Genomic DNA, 20,820 nt, shown 5'->3' on the forward strand with positions numbered 1-20,820 from the left:
GTAGGTCACCAACGAGTGAGGGAGACGGCCAAGGAAATAAAGGATGATGGTAGAATATGGGAAAACCAGGAGCAACAGTGCACACAGTGGCTTTCTGGGAGTATGAAAGAGAGACAGGAAAAAGGTGCCAGCTGTGTCTGCATGACCGAGGGTGGGAAATGTCAGGAAGGGTGAAATTCAAGTGGTAGAAGTTAGCCAGAGAGATGGCGGGGGGAGGGCTGGGCCGGTGGCACTGGAAGCAGGATGTGAAGGGTTTCTCTGCAGAGGGAAAAACACAAGTGAAACCAGAGTCCTGGTTGTGACAGTGAGTAGAAGTGACAGCGGGGCAACCCTTTGCGTGGTTGCTGCTTCCAGTCCTGAAACTCCCATTTTTGATGCTTTACAAATAAGTAAATGAGGTCTGGATTATAGAATCTTGTGATTTGAATGGAGTTCTGGAACACTGTCTCCATCGGCTGTGGATTCTTGAACCCTTAGCATTTGTTCATTCAACATTTATTGGGTACCTTCTATGAGCCAAGGACTGTACTGAGGATTGAGATGCTCAATAAATCCAAAGGTCATAGATGGCTCTCTACCAAGGACCGGACTGAACTCATTGATTCTTAATGAATATGAGATGGAAATTTCAGGAACAGAGGAAACCAGACAATTCAGAGTAATATTCAACTATCACCAAGAGAATTTTCAAACTTCTGTTTGTAGAAGAGGGGCACATTTTTAAATGTCTTAGCAATTCTGAGCCCTACATAAGGGTAGGGCTACACATAGTTTGGTCTTGTAGCAGACACAGAAAGTCTAGCTCCTAGCCTACAGCCAGGTTTTGGGGACATGGCGACTGCTTCAAAAGTGGGCTGACCCCCACTTGTCACTTTCCTCTGCAATAAAAATGGTGGGCATGATGTCATTGGAGACAATTTACATCAGCTTTCTGCTCTTTATTAGAGCCTTAAAAAGGACATAATTTTGAATGGGGAGATTTCTCACAGGAATTTTGCAAAGATTGCCCACGCTTTTCCAATGTTGTGATATATATATATGCATATGCATGCTCATGCACTTCAGTCGTGCCTGACTCTTTATGGCCTGTGGACTGTAGCCCATCATGCTTCTCTGTCCGTGGGGATTCTCCAGGCAAGAATACTAGAGTGGGTTTCCATGCCCTCCTCATAACTGTATCCAGGGTTGAGAGAAAAAAAGACGTTCTCACTATCAGTTCTGTGCAGATTACTTTTGACCATTAACTGGCATAGATTCTCCATCCTTCCTCCCCTACCTCCGTCTCTTCTTAAAGGCTCAGCCATTGGCTCCAGGGCACCTGGGATCTAACTCTCCTTTATGATCTGAGTCACCTTCACCACAAAGCTCAGCATACAATTAATGATAGTTTCCTTCTTCATGCAAAAACAGTTGGCAAAATATGACTGTTGCCTAAGTAACTCAATATAAGTTCTCTGTGTTTTCTTTTTCAGAAGATTAATTATGTACATACACATATAATTATTTATATATGTGTGTATATATAAAATACATATTATATATGTTAAACATATATATCTACATTTTATAAATATAAAATAGGTATTATATATAATAATACACGTCATTGTTTATTTGGAACATGGGAAAAAGGAAACTATCATTAATTGTATAGTGAGTTTTGTGAGGGAGGTGGCTCAGACCATAAAGGATAAATTAGATTCTGGGTCCTCTGGAGCAGGCGGCTGAGCCCTTAAGAGGAGATGAAAGTAGGGCAGGAAGGAAGGATGGAGCATTTAAGGATCAAAAGTAGTCTTCACAGAACTAATAGTTGGTGAGGGTTTCTTTTTTTGCTCTCAGCCCTGGCCAGCTATTTGCATTCTGGTGTGATGAAGCAAATCCCCTGCCGCAACTGAGAAGGTGTAAAATGTCCCAGGAACTCATGAGCACACCGTCTCTCCTCCTGTGTCCCTAGGATATCTCCACAGTGGATGACACCCTCCCCATGTCTTTACGCAGCTGGGTCTTGTGCTTCCTGGGCATCGTCAGCACCCTGGTCATGATCTGCCTGGCCACCCCCATCTTCGTCGTCGTCATCATTCCTCTTGGCATCATTTACGTGTCTGTTCAGGTAGGTTTGGAAATGGCTAGGTTCCCCTTCTTCTCTACTCATAAAAGCTTAAGTTCTTCTCTCGTGTTTATGGCTAGTCACTCCCCACCCCTCTAGCATCTTTGTCATTGAGTCAGATATTAACATACCATCTTCACAATGGTGAGGTTGGTGGTGGCTTCTAGAAGAGCTGTGCTAAGGCTGCTTCCTTGGTTGGCTTAGGTTGGTCTACTTGGAGATGTCCGTCAGCAGGAGCCCAGTCTCTTCACTTCAGGGCAGTTCTCCTTTCACTGGGGTGTCTGCGGTGGGGCGGTGAGTGGGGCGGGGTGGGGGTTCAGGCTCAATTCCAGTGTGGTCTTGAGGGCACAAGCAGTTTGATAGCCAAGCCTCACGGAAAACTAGAGCGAGTAGAAAGGGCTCCGTGCCTGTAATAAGGGGAGGGAATGAGGGGAAGGAAGCTGTAGAGAGAATTCTTGTCCCAGCAGCTACATTTGGGATAAATTGATCACCTTGAGAAACCAATCCTGAAGCCCTTCAGTGAAGGGCAGCCTTGTGGCTGTGGCAAGTTTACACTGCTGGGCTTTGTGTTGAGTTCCTCAGGTACATTGTTATCTCTGTTAGTAACAAACCAACAAATAAGAGGCAGGATATTTAAGGAAACATCCACGTATAACATTTTGAATTCTGACTCACCCATGCCTAGCTCTTCCCTAATTTCAACAAATCCTCTGGGTTTCCCTGGTGGCTCAGTCAGTAAAGAATTCACCTACAATGCAGGAGACCCAGGTTCAATCCCTGGGTTGGATCCCCTGGAGAAGGGAATGACTATCTTGCCTGGAAAATTCCGTGGACAGAGGAGCCTGGCAGGCTACAGTCCATGGGGTCACAGAGAGTCAGGCATGACTGAAGCGACTTAGCATGCATGCATCAGCATACCTTTCTTGAGCCACTTATTGCCCATCTCTCCTGTCTAAACCCCTTGTTCCCCAGCTGCATTTATCCCTTTAGAGACCATTTTTCTCACTACAGTCATTTAGAAATATGTGCAAAAAGAAAAAATATGTGCAGATTCTTGGGAGCATATGGATTAGGCTGACAGAACTCCTTGGAATATTCCAGCCTCTAGGGCTGTGGCATAGTGTCTTGCTTTCGTGCTCCCCTGTTTCCCACCAATCCCAGATCCTCGCATCATCCTCTTTCTCTGAGCCTCTCTCATCTCTCCCCTAGTGAGAGACCAGACCAGAGCTGCCTCTTGTTCAGATGCAGGCTCTGGCCTCAAAGTAATGACTGCTGGTCACAGCCACGAGGGAAGAGCTAACAGCATACGAGACATGGTCGTGTGACAGTCTTCTCTTTTCTGGGTCCAGGTATTTTATGTGGCTACTTCCCGCCAGTTGAGGCGACTGGACTCTGTCACCAGGTCCCCGATCTACTCCCACTTCAGTGAGACTGTGTCAGGCTTGTCTGTGATCCGCGCCTTTGAGCACCAGCAGCGATTTCTAAAGCAAAGTGAGGCAGCAATTGACAACAACCAGAAATGTGTCTTTTCTTGGATTACCTCCAACAGGTGAGGCTGCCCCCAGATATTCACCCGGATATGTGTGCTTTGGAGTTCTGCGCATTTGACATTAGCTGTGGGAGGGTAGGCGTGGCCCGAAATGTGGAATTCACTCTGGCCAAACACGCCTATCATGTGAGAAGAGAGGAGAAAGCCTGAGCTTCGGAGTCAGACTGGCCCCTGTATCTGCTCTGCTCCTTCCCAAGCTGGGGAATTGTCTTGACCCCTCAGGAAAATCTCTTTTTTTGTTGTTTTTACAATGGCTGGAACACAACCTGTCTCATGGGCTTATGGAGGAAGTCACATGACGCTGCTCAGCGTTTTGTAACACAGATTCTGTCCAAGTGCTGGGAGAACCAGACACTCTGTTTGCTTCCCTGAGAGTGGATGTGTGGTTGTCCATAGGCAGGACAGTTTCTGTAGGTGGGAAAGAAGCAGAAGTTGGAGGGAGGAGAGCTGGAAAATTTTAGGTAAAATCAGTAATGACAGAAATGAAAAACTCAGATCCTGTGAGGTGAATCCAAAAAGGCTGAGCAGTCTTGGTTCCTCCAGCTTCATTAGACCTTGGCGTGTCCTTGGAGGAGGAAGATCTTTTTCAGGAAATGAAAGCTCTTGAGTGGTTTCTACACTGTCTTGCACTGTGCAGGCGGGGCTAATGCTGCTTAGTATTATTTGGAACGTGAAACAGTCAGAAATTTGATTGTGAAGATATTTTATATCTTAGATACTTTCCAAGAAGGAAAGAGTCATTTTTCTGTTGGATGTCCCTTGTAAAATATGTATCATGTTTATTTGTAGATATGCTAGAATTATTTGTATAAATTTAGGTAAGCACATTTTACTGGGAAAGTCAGTTTTTATAAATTACATCAATCTATATACTATTTCAGAGAAGGCAGTGGCAACCCACTCCAGTACTCTTGCCTGGAAAATCCTATGGATGGAGGAGCCTGGTGGGCTGCAGTCCCTGGGGTCGCTAAGAGCCGGACACGACTGAGCGACTTCACTTTCACTTTCATGCATTGGGGAAGGAAATGCAACCCACTCCAGTGTTCTTGCCTGGAGAATCCCAGGGATGGGAGAGCCTAGTGGGCTGCCGTCTATGGGGTCGCACAGAGTCGGACACGACTGAAGCGACTTAGCAGCAGTAGCAGCAGCATATACTATTCAGTTCTCTACCAAGCCCGACATATCTCTCTGTTATCAGCTCATACCTAACTTCTCTCCACCTCCTATTTTTTCTCCATCTTTTTAAAATCATGAAATCAGACAGGGTACATTGAACTTTCCTGTGGTGACTTCTTTCTAACCTTACATATGAATTCTTTATCCCATTGTTTACCGTGCCTAATCAAAAGAACTCATTTGGAACATTTTTTAAAATGCAGATTCCTAAAAGTCATTTCCTGAATCTCCTGGGGAAGAGTCCATGAATTTTTCACACAAATTTGTATATTTTTAACAATTGCCACCAGATGATTGCTATGATTTGGCAAGTTTGGGAGGATTCCCTTAGTTTAGCAAACTATAGGATTCCCTTAGTTTAACAAACTCTTCCAGTATCTTTAAAAATGCAATTTATTTTCCAAAATCCAAAATTCAAAAGACTTTAAGAAAACATGGCACAGTTAAACTGAAGCACCTCCTAAGAAGACAGTCCTACCAACTCAAGCCCTGTCAGAATGCTCTGGGAACCCCGTGCTTGCTGGGTAAGGTTAGGAAGGTCACACCTCTCAGTGACACCTCTTTCTCTGGTTCTGTTGCCCTCCAGGTGGCTTGCAGTTCGTCTGGAGCTGATCGGGAACCTGATCGTCTTCTTTGCATCCTTGATGATGGTTATTTATAGAAGTAACCTAAATGGGGACACTGTGGGCTTTGTTCTGTCCAATGCACTTAATGTGAGTCTGGTTGGGAGTTTGGTTGAATTAATGCATTATTCTTAAATGCATGGTATATCCTAGACTAATTTAAGAATTAGTCTAGGGTATACCATGGAGTCCATGCTCTGGATTCCTTTTTAGATCCAGATAGACCAGGAGAGACTGAGGTTCAAACCCTGTCTCCATCTCTTACTAATTGTGTAATTCATGAACATGCTCCTTAACCTTTCTAAGTAGATGCCAATGTCATCTGGGAAGCTGGATATATATTTTGTTGCCCTGGGGAGTTAAGAAAGCAATCTCATGTGATTCAATCTAATAGTTTCCCATCTCTTTGCCTCTTTACTTGATTATAGTCAAAAGAAAAAATTACTATTTCTTTTATAATATAGCAGTAACCAGAAAGTCTTTTGAACAATAACTTCTACGTTTATTTTGTTAAATCGCGGAATAATTGGAGTTCACTTTAATGAAGAATATAGAATCTAATAGAACTATATAATGCATCCCCCACTTGACTAAGGGGTAAATATCAGACATTATTTCTTACCACCTAAGACAGAGACTGGTACCACAGTAAAAGTTTAATGAGTAATACTCATTTAATGAGTCATTTGGCCATCTTTTGCGGGAACTTTCTGAACTAATATTTGGGGGGTCTGCATAGCCACCAGCAGACTCTACATGGTGCTGTTTTCAGTTGGAGTCCATAAGACCCAAAGGTGATCATGGTGGAAAAGGACTTGTCATTCACCAGAATCACTGGGTTCCTTGTGCCACTGCCCTTTCATCCCCTCAATTCTAGGCTTATTAACCTAGAACAGACAGGGCAAAGAGTTGGAGAACTTTAGACTGAACCAAAAGAACATCATTCAGATATCAGCAATTCATGTGGTCCAGCCGATGCCAAGTGGTTGCCCTTAGTCCCCAGCCTCCTGAGCTTTCCCTGTCTCTACCTACCATGTGCTCAACAAAGATTCCTGAGAGTATGTGCCAGGCCTATGTTTTTGCCTGTAAGAAGACTGCATCTGAGAAGCTTGCCTCTGAGAGACCCACAGATGCCCAGGACTCTGGCCCAGGTCATGACAGCCATCTTCCTGTTGGTTAGATTTATCTCAGTAAAGGCAGGAAGGCACTCGAGTTTACTGGGGTAACAGAGGACAGGGGTCCACGTGGATGTCCCACCTTGAGGGTTGGCTTCTCTCTCAATCAAGCTGTTGTTAATTGAGAGCAGAGAATGGCAGCAGCTTTTTAGAAGACCTGTTCCTACCCCACGTCTTTCCTTATGCTTTCCCCATTGGAATGCTACCCCTAAACTCCAATGACTTACAGGTGGGAGAGCCAAGTTCGAGTGCCACTCTACTAACAGCCAGCCTATCCAGCCTCAGTTCTGGCGCCAGGCCCCTCCAAGCCCCTGGTGTCTTTCCTGCGAGCACCGCAGAGTAGAGCACTCCGTTGTCCTCCCCCCATTCGATGCACTGGCCTCATTCCCTCCTCCACGGAGGTGTGGATTCTCTTCTCCTCCTTGCTGTCTTGTAGAGCCCGGCTTAGTGCCAGGTACCGAGGAGGCACTAGACCTTGCGGTTTGACTTGTTGGGTTGGTTTGAGCCTCAGATGATCATCATCTGGTTTCTCTGTAGATCACACAAACCCTGAACTGGCTAGTGAGGATGACATCAGAAATAGAGACCAACATTGTGGCTGTTGAGCGAATAACTGAGTACATAAACGTGGAAAACGAGGTAAGGAGGAGTCAGAGGAACCCAGGGACAAGGCCAAAAAAAAAAACAAAAGCTGATGCTTTGAGAATGCAGCTTCACTTTATCTAGAGATTTCACACAGGGTCATAAAGGTTCTTTGGAAGTTTCCCTTGCTCTGACAGAAAGGACCTAATTTTTTTAAACCTAGAATAGGTAATGGTTTGGGAGAAGTCAGGTCTTGGGATTGCATCAAGTTAAATGGTGGCTTCATTTTCAGAGCAACCTCGTAGCATAGGGTTTCTTTAATTGAATAAGGTAAAAACCTTCTCAGCCATCCTGGTGGCTCAGATGGTAAAGAATCTGCCTGCAATGTGGGAGACCTGGGTTAGATCCATGGGTCGGGAAGGTCCCCTGAAGAAGGAAATGGCTGGAAGAACCAGTCTAGTTCTGTCTGTTCAAAGCAGATGCTCATAAGTGGCTGAGACACTGCTGCTTGCTCTGTTCTGTGACATGAATCCTAGGGGGATTGTTGAGTGAGCTGTCACCACGTAAAGCACTTTTCTTCCTGTCTCCTGGCCAGGCACCATGGGTGACTGATAAGAGGCCTCCAGAAGGTTGGCCCAGCAAAGGGGAGATCCAGTTTAGCAATTACGAAGTACGGTATCGACCTGAGCTGGATCTGGTACTGAGAGGGATCACCTGTGACATTAAGAGCGCGGAGAAGGTAGGTGGAGCTGAAGGAAGGCCTGGGTGAGTCCCGGTGGACATAGAAAACCATTTCTTCATTCAGTTGAAGTAAGAAGGTGGGAACACTTCCGATGCCCTGAGGTGTAGGGACACAGTGCCACCACTAGAGGGCAGGATATCCACACAGGATCAAACAGTCTTACTAAGCTTCTAAGGGCTTTCTTGCTCAGCCCTCCCCTGCCTCCCAGCCGGCATCCTCTCCTCCTGTGGCAGATGGGCTCGTTTCCTATTAGCCTCAAGGCTTACAGAGGGGAAGTCAGGAAGCACAGACTTGGGGAGGGAACTGGTGGAACGCCAGTGTGGAGGTTGTCCCTGCAGAGAGAGTGGGCTGGTTCTCCTTCTGGTGAGCAAAGTCCTAGTATGGTGTTCGTGTTCTCTGAGGACTTGGGGTCTGACACAGGGCCCAAAAACTGGGCAACAGTGCTTAGGTCTGTGACATGCTTAGGTCCACGTTCTCAGACCTGATGGTAGGCCCAATCCTTCCCTTCTCCTCGCGTCTAGACAAGATTCTTAAAAGTCTATTAATTTCCAGGAATAATTGTAACAACAGATGTGTACATTTCCAGTAGTTAATGTAGCCGTCAGCCAGCTACAAGTCAGGGGGTAGGGTGGGAAGGCCATCCTTTTCTGACATCTAGGCACTTTTGTTTTTTCCCCCACCAAAACCACAAGTCAGTCTAACATCTTAAGAGATGCAGTGAGTATGAGTATGGAAACTCACTCACAAGTGAGTTTCCACTTCTGAGTATGAATGCCCCAGGCTAAATTGTTTTCCCCAAGAATTATACGATGAACTAACATGCAAAAAACTGTATTTACAGATTGGCGTGGTGGGCCGGACAGGAGCTGGGAAATCGTCCTTGACAAACTGCCTCTTCAGAATCCTAGAGGCCGCAGGAGGCCAGATCTCTATTGATGGGGTAGACATTGCTTCCATTGGGCTCCACGACCTCCGAGAGAAACTGACCATCATCCCCCAGGTAAACTCTAGGACGTACTCACATGCAGCTTGTTCCCCAGGAAACGTGTATCATCTTCTTGATGTATGTTCATTTAGCAGTGTCATTTCTGTCGTCTACCTGGGATACCTAAGCTAGTTCCCTAAAATACACTGCTTCCAGAACTTAACAAAAAGAAGTTTTGCATTTGGGGGGTAATATCCCAGGGACAGGGGAGCCTGGTGGGCTGCCGTCTGTGGGGTCGCACAGAGTCGGACACGACTGAAGCGACTTAGCTTAGCTCTGCTTGTGTGACTCAGTATCTAAACAGTAGGTGGCAGCATCACAACAGAAATCAAGTGGAGCAGATGATTATCTGTAGCTCATCATGGTTCGCAGGACCTTTGCAATCAGCATTAGCCGTTTTGCCACTGGAGCTTGAAACCATTAAGCTTTATTCTCTGCATCTGATGTGGTTACAAGAGAGGGGACGGAATCTGCAGCAATTTTTTGCCAGTAAGTGGAACAGTTAGTGTATCAGCAAGAAAGTCTTCCCAGCAGCTTTGCTCTCTGGACCCTTCCAAACAAGAATGCCTTGCAGGCTCTGGGTGTGTGGGCCTCACCAGAACCTGTCTGCCTCTGCTTGCTGCAGCCAAGTGCGGGGGCGGCTTTGGCTGGTCTGGTGTTTGCTCCCTTTGTTACACGTTTCTGCAGCCTCTTCAAGAGCGTAAGAAATTCTTTTTTGTGACTGCAATACCCTTTCCTGTGCATGCCCTGATTCCCTCCACCTTATTCACACCATGAGTTTTCAATCTGTGTGTGGAGGGGGTGGGATATTTCTCTCATCTTTTTGAGAAATGCTGAGGCAGACTTGGAGATCTATAAATGAATTTCAGAATGAAAACAAAACCAAGGACTCCACTTCTTTTCAAATAAATATTTTATTTATTCGGCTGTACCAGGTCTTAGCTGCAGTACTCAAGATCTTTGATCTCTGTTGCAGCATGGGGGATCTAGTTCCCTGACCAGGGATCAAACCCAGGCCTTCCTGCATTGGGATCACAGTCTTAGCCAGTGGACCACCAGGGATATCCCCCAAGGACTCCCCTTAATGCTGTGTTTAGCTCAAAGCTGTCATCGGGAAAATCGTGCAGAACCTTGACCACTAATCAGCTTTCCATCTGAGACCAGTCCTGCCTGCTTTCTTGGCCACGAAGACCTGGTTCTTTTTCTGACACTGGCCCCAGTAACTGCCTGGTCCCTTGACTTGCAGGACCCCATCCTGTTCTCTGGGAGCCTGAGGATGAATCTGGACCCCTTCAACAACTACTCGGATGAGGAGATTTGGAAGGCCTTGGAGCTCTCTCACCTCAAATCTTTCGTGGCTGGCCTGCAAGCTGGGTTGTCCTACGAAGTGACAGAGGGTGGTGACAACCTGAGGTAAGGGTTCATAACCCACTGCTCCCACAGGCTGTGGAGGTGGCAAGGGGACCACTCCTTCTGTTGCTCATTCTTGGTGGCACCTGGCAAAGAACTTTCACTCTCCAGGTCTAATTCCTAGTGTATAAAAGGAACCTGTTGTGAAGATTAAAACAGAAGTGAATATGCTTGAAAACCTTTGTTAATAAACAAACCCTCATGAGACATTACAAATGTGAGTTTGCAGATCCCGCCCTTGTGCGGGTTCTCAGGTGCACTCAGGCTGAAAACAATCCCCGATGCCTGGGCCAGCCCCAGAGAGTCTGATGTAAGTGGTGTGAGGCACTGCTGGCGGTGTGAGTTCTAAAGGATGCCCAGAAGCCCTGATCTAAGGGGCACCTGGATGATGGAGACGTGGAGTCTGCAGGGTCCTTGTAACACCATAACCCAGCACCAAGATTCTTTTGGCTTCACAATTCTTTTTTACCATTTCAAAGCTTTTCTACACATGTTGACACTTCACAGTTCCTGTTGGCTAACAAGTTGACCTGGCATTTCCCCTTTGACAACCTGTTTTTTCCCCTCTACAAACTGGTGGTCAGTTCTCAGCCAGAGCCAGCAGCTCAAGGGTGGGTCTTCCTGCAGTCCCTGCGTGGTGAGCAGGGCTTAGCCCATTAGCAGCTGAAGCTCAAAAGAGAAAGGAAGGCTCAGAAGCTCGGTTAATGGACCTGGCGCTCTGGCCTCACTTGGGAGCTTGTTGTAAACGCAGAATTTCAGACTCTGGACCTACTACCTGGAATCTCCTCTGTAGCAAGTCCTGGGTGATCTGTGTGCACACTAGAGCAGGGGAAGCAATGACGAGCAGGTTGAGCTCTTAGTAGGCGGCACGCTAGCATCACTAGGCAAAGTCCCATGCCCAGGCTGTACCCCAGACCAGTGGGACCAGGGCCCCTGGTGATTCCAGTGTGCAGCCCCAGGGAATGCCTATGAGCCCTGGTGGAGAACACCCTATGTTTGTTCTCCTTCAGCCACAGATCTGGGAACTAGCAGAACTGAGGTAGGTCTTCAGGCCTATTAAAAATGCTGTTCAAACATTCAGTCAACAAATATATATTGAGCACCTACTGGAAAGACAGAGGAAAATGCCATAGACATACCCGTGCCCTCCTAGAACTTACGTGCGATGGGAAAGACAGACATTAGACAGGTAAATTCTGCACAATAAATGCCTGAGGTGTGCAGGGCTGTGGGGGCCGAGCTGGCAGGATCTGATAGGGCCCAAGAACAGAATCATACCACCCTTCTTGGACCATGCTGAGACATATGGCATTACCAGTGCCTTAATTTCAGATCTGGGGTAGCGGGTGTTGAAACTTAAAATCCTTTGATCAGAAACTAGAGATCAGCTTGGAGATCAAGCTGTCCACAGCTAAAAGCCAAACCAATGCCTCAGCAGCAGCCTGTTAAGTCCAAGTGAACCAGGCAGGATTTGGGGAAGTTAAGTAAACAGTTTTGCAGTATCTGTGTTCTTACATTACAGAGAAAAACTGGAAGTTCATCTTGGGTGACTTCTCATCTCCTGCAGAAACTTTCTTGCAGGGAATTACAGAACTTTGGTCTAGCCACCCTCTGTTTAATATGTTCCCTAATGGCCACGGCGGGAAAGTACAATTAGCAAATTCCCGAATATTTCCTCCACATCATTTCCCAAAGCTTCTTTATGTAAGTAAGAGGTCCAGCCTTCATTACTGGCTTTTAGCAAATTAAGGCTATTTGCATCTCGCAGGCATATTCGAATTCCACATACACTGCATCTCACACCAAGACACCATCGTGTTCATTAGATGTTCATTAGCAATGATCTCCAATCAAGGCAGAAGGCCCCAAACAAATAATTAGACTTGAGGCTAGAATTACACATTAAAATAAGGAATGGATTTACTACACTAAGAAATGCCACTGGGGCATTCTTGTGTGGTATCATCCTATAGTAATAATGTCAGGTCAAATACTGCTGAAGCAAGCTTGGTGACAGCCATCTTATTTTGAAATTGTTGCTGGTGTACTGAGATATCACTGTAGCTAAAAGCAAGTACCAGTCCTGGGCTAGTGTTTTCCAAACTTGTTAAACATGAAAGTCTCCTGGGGTGTATTCAAAATACATGTTCCTCAAAATCGTGCAATTTGCAGAGATGTGGGTGGACCCAGAGACTGTCGTACAGAATGAAGTCAGCACAAAACCTATCACTTCTATGTGGAAGCTAGAAAAATAAGACAGATGAACTTATTTGCAAAGCAGAAAGAGAGACAGATGTATAGGATGGACGATTGGATGTGGGGGGAGACGAGGGGGTGGCGTGAATTTGGAGATCGGGATTGACATATATATATATATATATGCTGCTGCTGCTCAGTCGCGTCAGTCGTGTCCGACCCTGCACGACCCCATAGATGGCAGCCCACTAGGCTCCGCCATCCCTGGGATTTTCCAGGCAAGAACGCTGGAGTGGGTTGCCATTTCCTTCTCCAATGCATGAAAGTGAAAAGTGAAAGTGAAGTCGCTCAGTCGTGTTCGACTCTTCGCGACACCATGGACTGCAGCCCACCAGGCTCCTCCATCCATGGGATTTTCCAGGCAAGAAGTACTGGAGTGGGGTGCCACTGTCTTCTCCGTATATAAAATAGCTAATGAGAACCTACTGTGAGGACCTAAATGGGAAGAAAATCCAAGGCAGAGGGGATATATGTATATGTCTAGCTGATTCACAATGCTGTATAGCAGAAACGAATACAACATTGTAAGCAACTATACTCCAACAAAATTTTTAAAAATATATATTCCTAGGCTCCTCCCCATTCTCAGAATGGGGACCAGAAGTATGAATTTTTCAATTAAGTACCTGTGGTGAGTCTTCTAATTAATTAAAGGTTTGGAAAACACTGCCCGTAGCAGCAATGAACACCTAGTTGAGAGGGTAACAGGCAGGAAGGCCAGGGGTCTCCAAACGGAGGATATGGCCTGCAAGTGTCAGACATTTTTATCTCTCTTAAGCGGCAGGAGGAAACAAACTAGCGGTATTTTTTCCTTCTCTATACAAATTTAAAAGGAGGTTTCTCTCAAAACACTGTGTTGCCATAATGACACCTGGTTTCACCTGAAGTTAACTGTTCTCAAACCTAGAGATAACCAATGCCTTTTTCTTATGGAAATGTTTGTCTTAAGCTATACTAATGTACTATGCATTTACCTCAAACTCTGTCTTCAAGCTGGTCCCACCTCTTGGCTCTGAACCTACTTGACAAACCAGTATGTTATACTCAGATATTGTTTCTCTAATCTACGTAAATGATTTGTATGGTGCTCTGCGCTTCTTCAAGATTCAAGTTAATCACTTTATGGCCCAGGATGAACCATTTGGTGCCAAGATTATCCCAAACTGCATCTTATGGGTGAGGGGCCTGGTGCCAGTCTGAGTTTTAAGACATTCCTTTCTTTCGTTAACAGACTGCTAGTGACATATAAAACATCCAGCTGAAGACTAGCAGGGGGGCACTCTTTCTGCCCCCTTCTGATGCCTATGTCAGAAGCTTTCTCTATCTCCTTCATACTTTAATAAAACTTTATTACACAAAAGCTCTGAGCAATCAAGCCTCGTCTCTGGCCCCAGATTGAATTCTTCTCCTTCAGGGCCAAGAATCCCAGTGTCGTGATTCAACAACCACCTTTCATAGTGGAAGAGGGTAAGGCATTCTAACAGAATAGAGGTGTGTGTGGGTTTTGAAAGTCTGATCTGGAATGTGAAATGTACCCTCTCAGACCCTCAAACCTGGTTACTCCTTGGTCCTTAGGGGCTAATGCTGGATTTCTTCCATTGCTGCAGCATAGGGCAAAGGCAGCTGCTGTGCCTGGCCAGGGCTCTGCTTCGGAAATCCAAGATTCTGATCATGGACGAGGCCACTGCTGCGGTGGACCTAGAGACAGATCAGCTCATCCAGACGACCATCCAGACTGAGTTCTCCCACTGCACAACCATCACCATTGCCCACCGGCTGCACACCATCATGGACAGTGACAAGTGAGTAAGGAGACAGCCTCAGAGCCTGGCTTAACCCTTGGTCAACAGTGATAGCATCAGTTGTGAGATATCTTAACAGAAGGCTTAACCACCAGCATTTTACTGTGAAGAAATAGAGGCTGAGAGATTTTAAGTAATTTGCCCAAAATTATACACCAGGCCGGCGGGGTTAAGGGAACCATCTTGAAGGTAAAACAGGACACTGTGTGTAACTATAAGCCAAGTATGGGCGGTGGAGGCCCAAGCCAGCAGTGGCGGATGTTGATCCGGAGACCTTTCGGACTATATAGGGTCTCAGCTCCTCCCCAGTAAACAAGCTTTCCATTCCTTCTATCTCCGATGATTGAAAATGGGGATAATGTCAGTAATATGGAAATTAGAATAGACTCCCTTTTTAAATCAATGTGTTGGTGATGGACAGGGAGGCCTTGCCTGCTGCTGTCCATGGAGTCGCAGAGTCGGACATGACTGAGCGACTGAACGGATCCCTAAACAATCTGTATCCTTACAAAAAGAAAAAAGGTGACATGAATAGACACACTGCATCTATTCCTACACTAGTTTGTTCGGTGTTCCACACAGAATCCACCTGTGCTGACGCAGATGGCTGTGGTTCACCCTCGCTCCTTTGTAGCCTGGAATGAATGAACATACTGCTACCGAATTGGCCACCCTAACCTGTGCTCGTGTCCTAGTCCACAGACTCCTCGTCTTGGCCAAGGAGGTTCTTTCTCTGCTCAGATTCCCAGTCAATAACAAAAGTGATGCTAAGGCTGAAACAGCATAAGCTTTATTCGATAGCCAAAGAATGGAGACGTGGAAATTAGTTGGTAAATCAACCTTCTCAACCCCCCAAAAGACACCAATTACATAGGACAGTTGAGGTAGAAAGGGAAAGAATTGGAAAGAGTGGGAGGAATATTCATGACTTATCTGAGACCAAGGTTGTGGTTTGGAGCCAAACTAATGCAACCCGCCTTTTCAGTCCTTTCTGGTTGTTGTCATAGCAACTGTCTTTCTCAGGTGCTGGTAGGTATATCATTTAGCATATGCTAATTCAAACCAGTCAGTCAGTAAAGGAAATCAACTCTGAAGCTCCAATACTTTGGCCACCTGATGCAAACAGCCAACTCGCTGGGAAAAACTGAGGGCAAAAGAAGTGGGCAGCAGAGGAGGAGATGGTTAGATAGCATTACCAACTCAATGGGCATGAATCTGAGCAAACTCCAGGAGACAGTGAAGAAGGAGGAAGCCTGGCATGCCACAGTCAGCCCATCGGCTTCCAAAGAGTTGGACATGACTTAGCAACTGAGCATCAATACTGTATTACAGTGAGCACATAAGAAGACCCAAGGTCTACTGGAAATCAAATCTTTCACCACCTTAGGTCTAGTTGGTTCTAACCAGTTCTTGTTTTTCTCTTCGCAGTGTCCTCCTGAAACTTAGATAAGAGCAATTGGTTTCCATTCAAGGGAGGGGCAGGGGTATGATTCTGGGGCAACCACTTTGGTAACAATACCATGACTTAATAAGTCCTGGTTATTCTTAAAAATGCCAAGGTTTGAGACGCTGCTTTCTAAGACTTTCTTTTCTGTTTCAGGGTAATGGTCCTAGACAGTGGCAAAATTGTCGAGTATGACAGCCCTGAAGAACTGCTGAAAAACCCTGGCCCCTTTTATTTTATGGCCCAAGAAGCTGGCATTGAAAATACGAGCAGTACATCGTTCTGAGGGCAAGTCTTATGGGTTAGAGGACTATTTAGAGCATTTCTTATTTTTTGTGAAGCATATCATACATATAAAAGTGTGTGCTAAATGTATGTTTTAAAGAAGGATTGTAAGTGAGCACCTACATCCTTACTAAGATTAAAAAAAAAAAATAGTATTACTAGCAACATCAGAAACCCCCCGATGATTCCACTTTGATCATTCCTCCTTGCTACCCACCCACTCTTCTCCAGAGAAACCACCATCTGAATTTTGTGATAATTATTCCTTTGGTTTTCATTTTACCATTTTTCCTAAAGATATATCTTTTTTAAAAAAACTTAACGTGAATGGCCTGACTCACACTGCATGTATTCTTGCTTCTTTTGTTCAATATTATATTTGAGATTCATCCATGTCCAAGCACGTAGTGAGGCTGCTTCATTCTCACTGCTCTGGAGTACAGCAGTATGTGAAATAGGCCTCAGTTTATACAAGTTAGGTTGGTCAGCAGTGGGGTGATTTCCAAGGTTTGTTGTTTTTCCTTTTATGAACAGTACTGCTGTGAGCATTCTGGTACACAACTCCTAAGACATGTGTAAGAGTTAGGCATAACGTATAGCAACAGGAGGTATGCATAGGTTTAAATGCATATAGTAGGTAATGCCAATTTAAAACTTTTTTCCTCCCAACCTGATGAGTGTGAATTGATATCTCCTTGAGGTTTTTAAATGTATATTTCCCTGGTTACTATTGAGGTTTCCATATGTGGTATCTGCTGGTTCTGGGGCATAGTGCTTTATCTTCTTGGATGCCTTGTGAACGTTTAAACTGCTAGATCTCCTAAGCATTTTTTAAAAAACTGAAGTATAGTTGATTTGCAATATTGTGTTAGCATTTTACCCGTGGACACGCTTTGAGGCCTGAATTGAATCTGAGCTCTCTTAAGAGGAACTGTGAACGTTTTTGCCTGCCACCTGGGGGCATTACCCAGAAACAATTTGAGTTAAATACTCCCAAGAGGTTTCCAAACAAACATGGTTGGTGGGACTTCAGACCACAATCCTGTGTGAGAGCCAGCTTGCACAACGGTCGAGGTCTCCAGGTTTCAGAAGTCACTGGGAGCCTTGACACATGACCCTTCTTCTCCTTCCAGGCTTTTTTTGTGTCACATTATTTTGGGTTCAACATATTCCTTACCTCCATTTCAGCGATGCAGTTTTGGAAGATTTTTATTCATTCATCAATGTAGCCATTTGTTGACTGAGATGCTCAGAGACTTACACTTCCTAAACGAGGGACTTGGACGACTGTGAGGCAGGATTAGGAAGAGACTTCTTACTACTATTTGCTGCTCCCATCAGCATCGCTCTAGCAATGCTCGTTTCCCCACAGCAGCAGTTTTTCTAACACTCATAAAACCGGGGTGGTCGTGACAGCACCCGCCGAGCAGCGCCCCCTTCTGGCAAGTCTGGGTTTCAGTCTCAGTGCCTCCAACCTCTGCCTTTTTGTTCCCACGGGACTATGGGTCATGTCTGCTTTTGCATTTGCTAGCTCTCTGGCCCTTTCTCCAGTGCCTATTTACTGATTCTTCGTGTCGTTCTGTGAACCTATGATTTCCGTCTCTTGCCTAACCAAATGGGTAGAACCTTGGAGATAATGCAGTCCAAGTCTCTTATTCTTCAGCTAGGCACCAGACTGAGTGGTTATATGAGATCCACAATCAAAACTTTTTTATGGCAGAGGCAGGACCAGAAACCAAACTCCTGATTTGATCTAATGATTCCTTTTTCTCCTCTAACGGGAGAGGGTTTTTCATCTACCTCCTCCTGTGGATGCATATACAAGAGAGGGGAAAGCAGTCTTTTTTCTCAGTCATGCTGACTCAGACTCAGTGAAGGTGGTGGGAACCAAAGCAGCCTGGATCCAAACCTTTGGTGATGACTCCTCCCCTCCAAATCTTCTGTTAGCCTAGGACTCCGTAACCCAGTCCACACTCTGGACCCACTTACCGTGATCACTCATTCCTACTTGCCTCTGAAGTCCTCTTTTTTGCTTGCCCTTGAAGCATTAAGATGTCCCTGGTTTTGTCCTTGACCCGCCTCCCCCAGTTCCTCTCTTTTCTCCCTAACTGATTTCATACACTCTGTGGTTTCAACTTCTAAGCATACGACTCTCATTTCTAGCCTCTCTTGCTCCAGTGTTGAAAGATTCATATATTCTGCTGCCTCTGGCACTGTCACCTGGATATCCTTCAGGCATCTGACAGGCGAATCACCCTACTCTGACAGATGCTCTTCTTCCTCTGTACTTTGTAACTCCAGTGCTGACACCACTGTCCACTCAGTCCTACAAGATGAAAACCTGTGTAGCACTCTCGGGCTTTCTTTCCGGATCAGTCGGCCACCAGGTCCTTGCAGTTGCACCCCTGTTGCTCTTGCCGTGGTTCAGATTCTTCTCGCTGCCATCCTGGGCTAAGGGCAGAGGCATCCTTGCCTCCAGGACTGTTTTCCTCAGATACACCCACCCACAGCTACCAGAGTGATCTATTATGAAAAGCTGACCAGGCTACTCCTCTGCTTAAACCCTTCATTCAATAGCAACCAGAATAAAGTTAAAATCTCCTAGTATGGAATAACAAAGTGAACATCCAATCCAATCTCATGTTAAGCTCCAGTGACATTCAAACACATTTAGGATCCACTCACACCCCCTGACCCCCCCGACACACACAGACAACTACTAGCCTTTTCCTTTTCTATCCCCTCTGCTTGGAATCTCATGATTACCTCTAACTCACTAAGACCCAGTAAGAAGTCATCTCCTGAGAGCCTTCCCTGATTCTGTCTCTCAACCCCAGGGCTAGCTTCAGCACTGCAGTGGATTTTCAATCTGTGGGGCAGCTCTGCATCTGAAAGTCAGTTCCCCATGGGCTCATCCAACTTAAAGATTCTGCGTGGAAGCCCAGGGTACGGCCCTGTGCCGAGCTTCCACTAATCTGATACACCTGTGCCAGATATTGATTCAGGTGCTGGAGACACAGAGTGGGGGAATCTCTCCTGGCAAAAGTAACAGGCACTGTCGTCATTCGGGGTAGCAGTGGTGGTGACTACAGCTGGGCGCAGTGACGCTGTGGGATAGCGAGCACCATCCCTGGCTTCGAAGATTCAAATTGGCTTTCTTACCCTCCCAGAGGGCCAGTGAGCTACGTACTATCATTTGAAAACTTCCTTTCTGCTTAAGTTAACGAGTTGGGGGGCTGTTGTTTACAACTAAATAATGCTCTCCAGCACACTTAATTTGCTTTTACTGAACTTATTTTGTTAGATAATTTTCTGTTTGCATTTCTCTACCCAGCTGTGAGCCTCTTGAAACAAACAATTTCTTACTGTTTTGTATCTCCAGTGGCTGGAATATAGTAGGTCCTCACTTTTTCTTTTTTTGGAAAATCAAAAAATTATAAAGATTTTCAAAAAATCTTTATAAAAATATAGCAACAGGGTTGATGCACACTGGTGGACTTTAAAAATTAGCAAACGATATTACACAAACACTGATGATCCCTAAACTGCTACAACTTAGTTAGCAAAAACCATATTCAACTATCAATGTGGATTTATGTTTTCCACATAGATTAGATACTAAACTAGCTTTTGGAAAGGTTTTATGGTGTTTGAACACTAGACAAAAGTTGTAAAAATGCAGGAAAGAATTGGGTTGTAAGAACACTCCATTTTCATAGTATTCCTTTTTACTTTGTATGCAAGTAACTCGTTATGCTATAGAATTTAACTGTTTCAGTATAAAAAGCAACTGCTTAGGAAAGAAGTAGAAAAAAGGGGAAAAAAAAGAAAAGAGTATACAGTATTTCTTTCAAGACTACTTTGGTTCTCAGTGAATGAAGAATAGTTTTCCTTTCTTCAACTCTAAGTCAAGCCCTTGGTTGACCCACTGGTAGGTAGTGTCCTGAATGGACAGTCACCTTGGTCCTCGCCATGACAGCCACCTGGCCATTCTGCCTGATGACTGCTGATTTCAGGTCCACTTGTCCTCTGGATGTCAGGTTCCACCGGAGCAGCAGTCTTTGGAACATTTATCTGTTGCTCAAGTCCAGAGCCACTTGCTCCTCTTTGGGGAACAACCTTATTGGTATCCATCTATAAAGACTGTCAAGGTATTTTCTGGTTGTACCCCTGGTGCTTGGTGCTAACACCCTTGACTGCTGGCACCCAGCAGCAGGTCACTGTGATCTGGTTTGTCAGGGTTTACATTCTGGCATCATAAAGATGCCTCCTGGTTCCATAAACATCTGCTGGGCTGATCCATCTATTAGTTCCAATCTGTAAACAATTCCACTTTGGCTAGCTTTTCATTTTCCTTCATTAAAACGTCTAAAGTTTTCTGCATACTTGGCTGTAGTGTTAATGGGCTGAACAGAATCCTTTTGTTTTACTGGAACCTAGAGTTAGGGGTATGGCACAAGGGCCAAATTAGGCCTGCTATTTTTATAAATAAAGTTTTTGCAACACAACCATACTTGTTTCTGTATTTTCTTTCTTTTTTTTTCTATATTTTCTATACCTGCTTTGACAGTGAAGTTGTGAAACTCTCTGGCCTAAAAAGCCTGAAGTACTTACTATCTGGCCTTTTATGGAAAAGGTTTGCAAATTCCTGCTCTAGAATCAAGTGTAGTCTGGACTGGATCAT

At 45.2% G+C, this 20,820-nt stretch overlaps 1 protein-coding gene across 1 annotated transcript in view; it reads left to right on the top strand.

Annotated features, from left to right (window-relative positions):
* Nucleotides 1-20,624, top strand: part of ABCC2 (ATP binding cassette subfamily C member 2) — a 73,596-nt gene extending 52,972 nt beyond the window's left edge. Inside the window, exons 24-32 of the mRNA XM_068961577.1 lie at nucleotides 1,955-2,110; nucleotides 3,457-3,656; nucleotides 5,419-5,545; nucleotides 7,168-7,269; nucleotides 7,808-7,951; nucleotides 8,796-8,954; nucleotides 10,186-10,352; nucleotides 14,213-14,407; nucleotides 16,008-20,624. Of these exons, the coding sequence (XP_068817678.1) occupies nucleotides 1,955-2,110; nucleotides 3,457-3,656; nucleotides 5,419-5,545; nucleotides 7,168-7,269; nucleotides 7,808-7,951; nucleotides 8,796-8,954; nucleotides 10,186-10,352; nucleotides 14,213-14,407; nucleotides 16,008-16,137 (1,380 nt within the window). The 3' untranslated portion in view covers nucleotides 16,138-20,624. The remainder of the gene's footprint in view (nucleotides 1-1,954; nucleotides 2,111-3,456; nucleotides 3,657-5,418; nucleotides 5,546-7,167; nucleotides 7,270-7,807; nucleotides 7,952-8,795; nucleotides 8,955-10,185; nucleotides 10,353-14,212; nucleotides 14,408-16,007) is intronic.
* Nucleotides 20,625-20,820: the final 196 nt, after the last annotated feature.

The sequence above is a fragment of the Capricornis sumatraensis genome, chromosome 23 (genome assembly GCF_032405125.1).
Source record: "Capricornis sumatraensis isolate serow.1 chromosome 23, serow.2, whole genome shotgun sequence".
Taxonomy (NCBI): domain Eukaryota; kingdom Metazoa; phylum Chordata; class Mammalia; order Artiodactyla; family Bovidae; genus Capricornis; species Capricornis sumatraensis.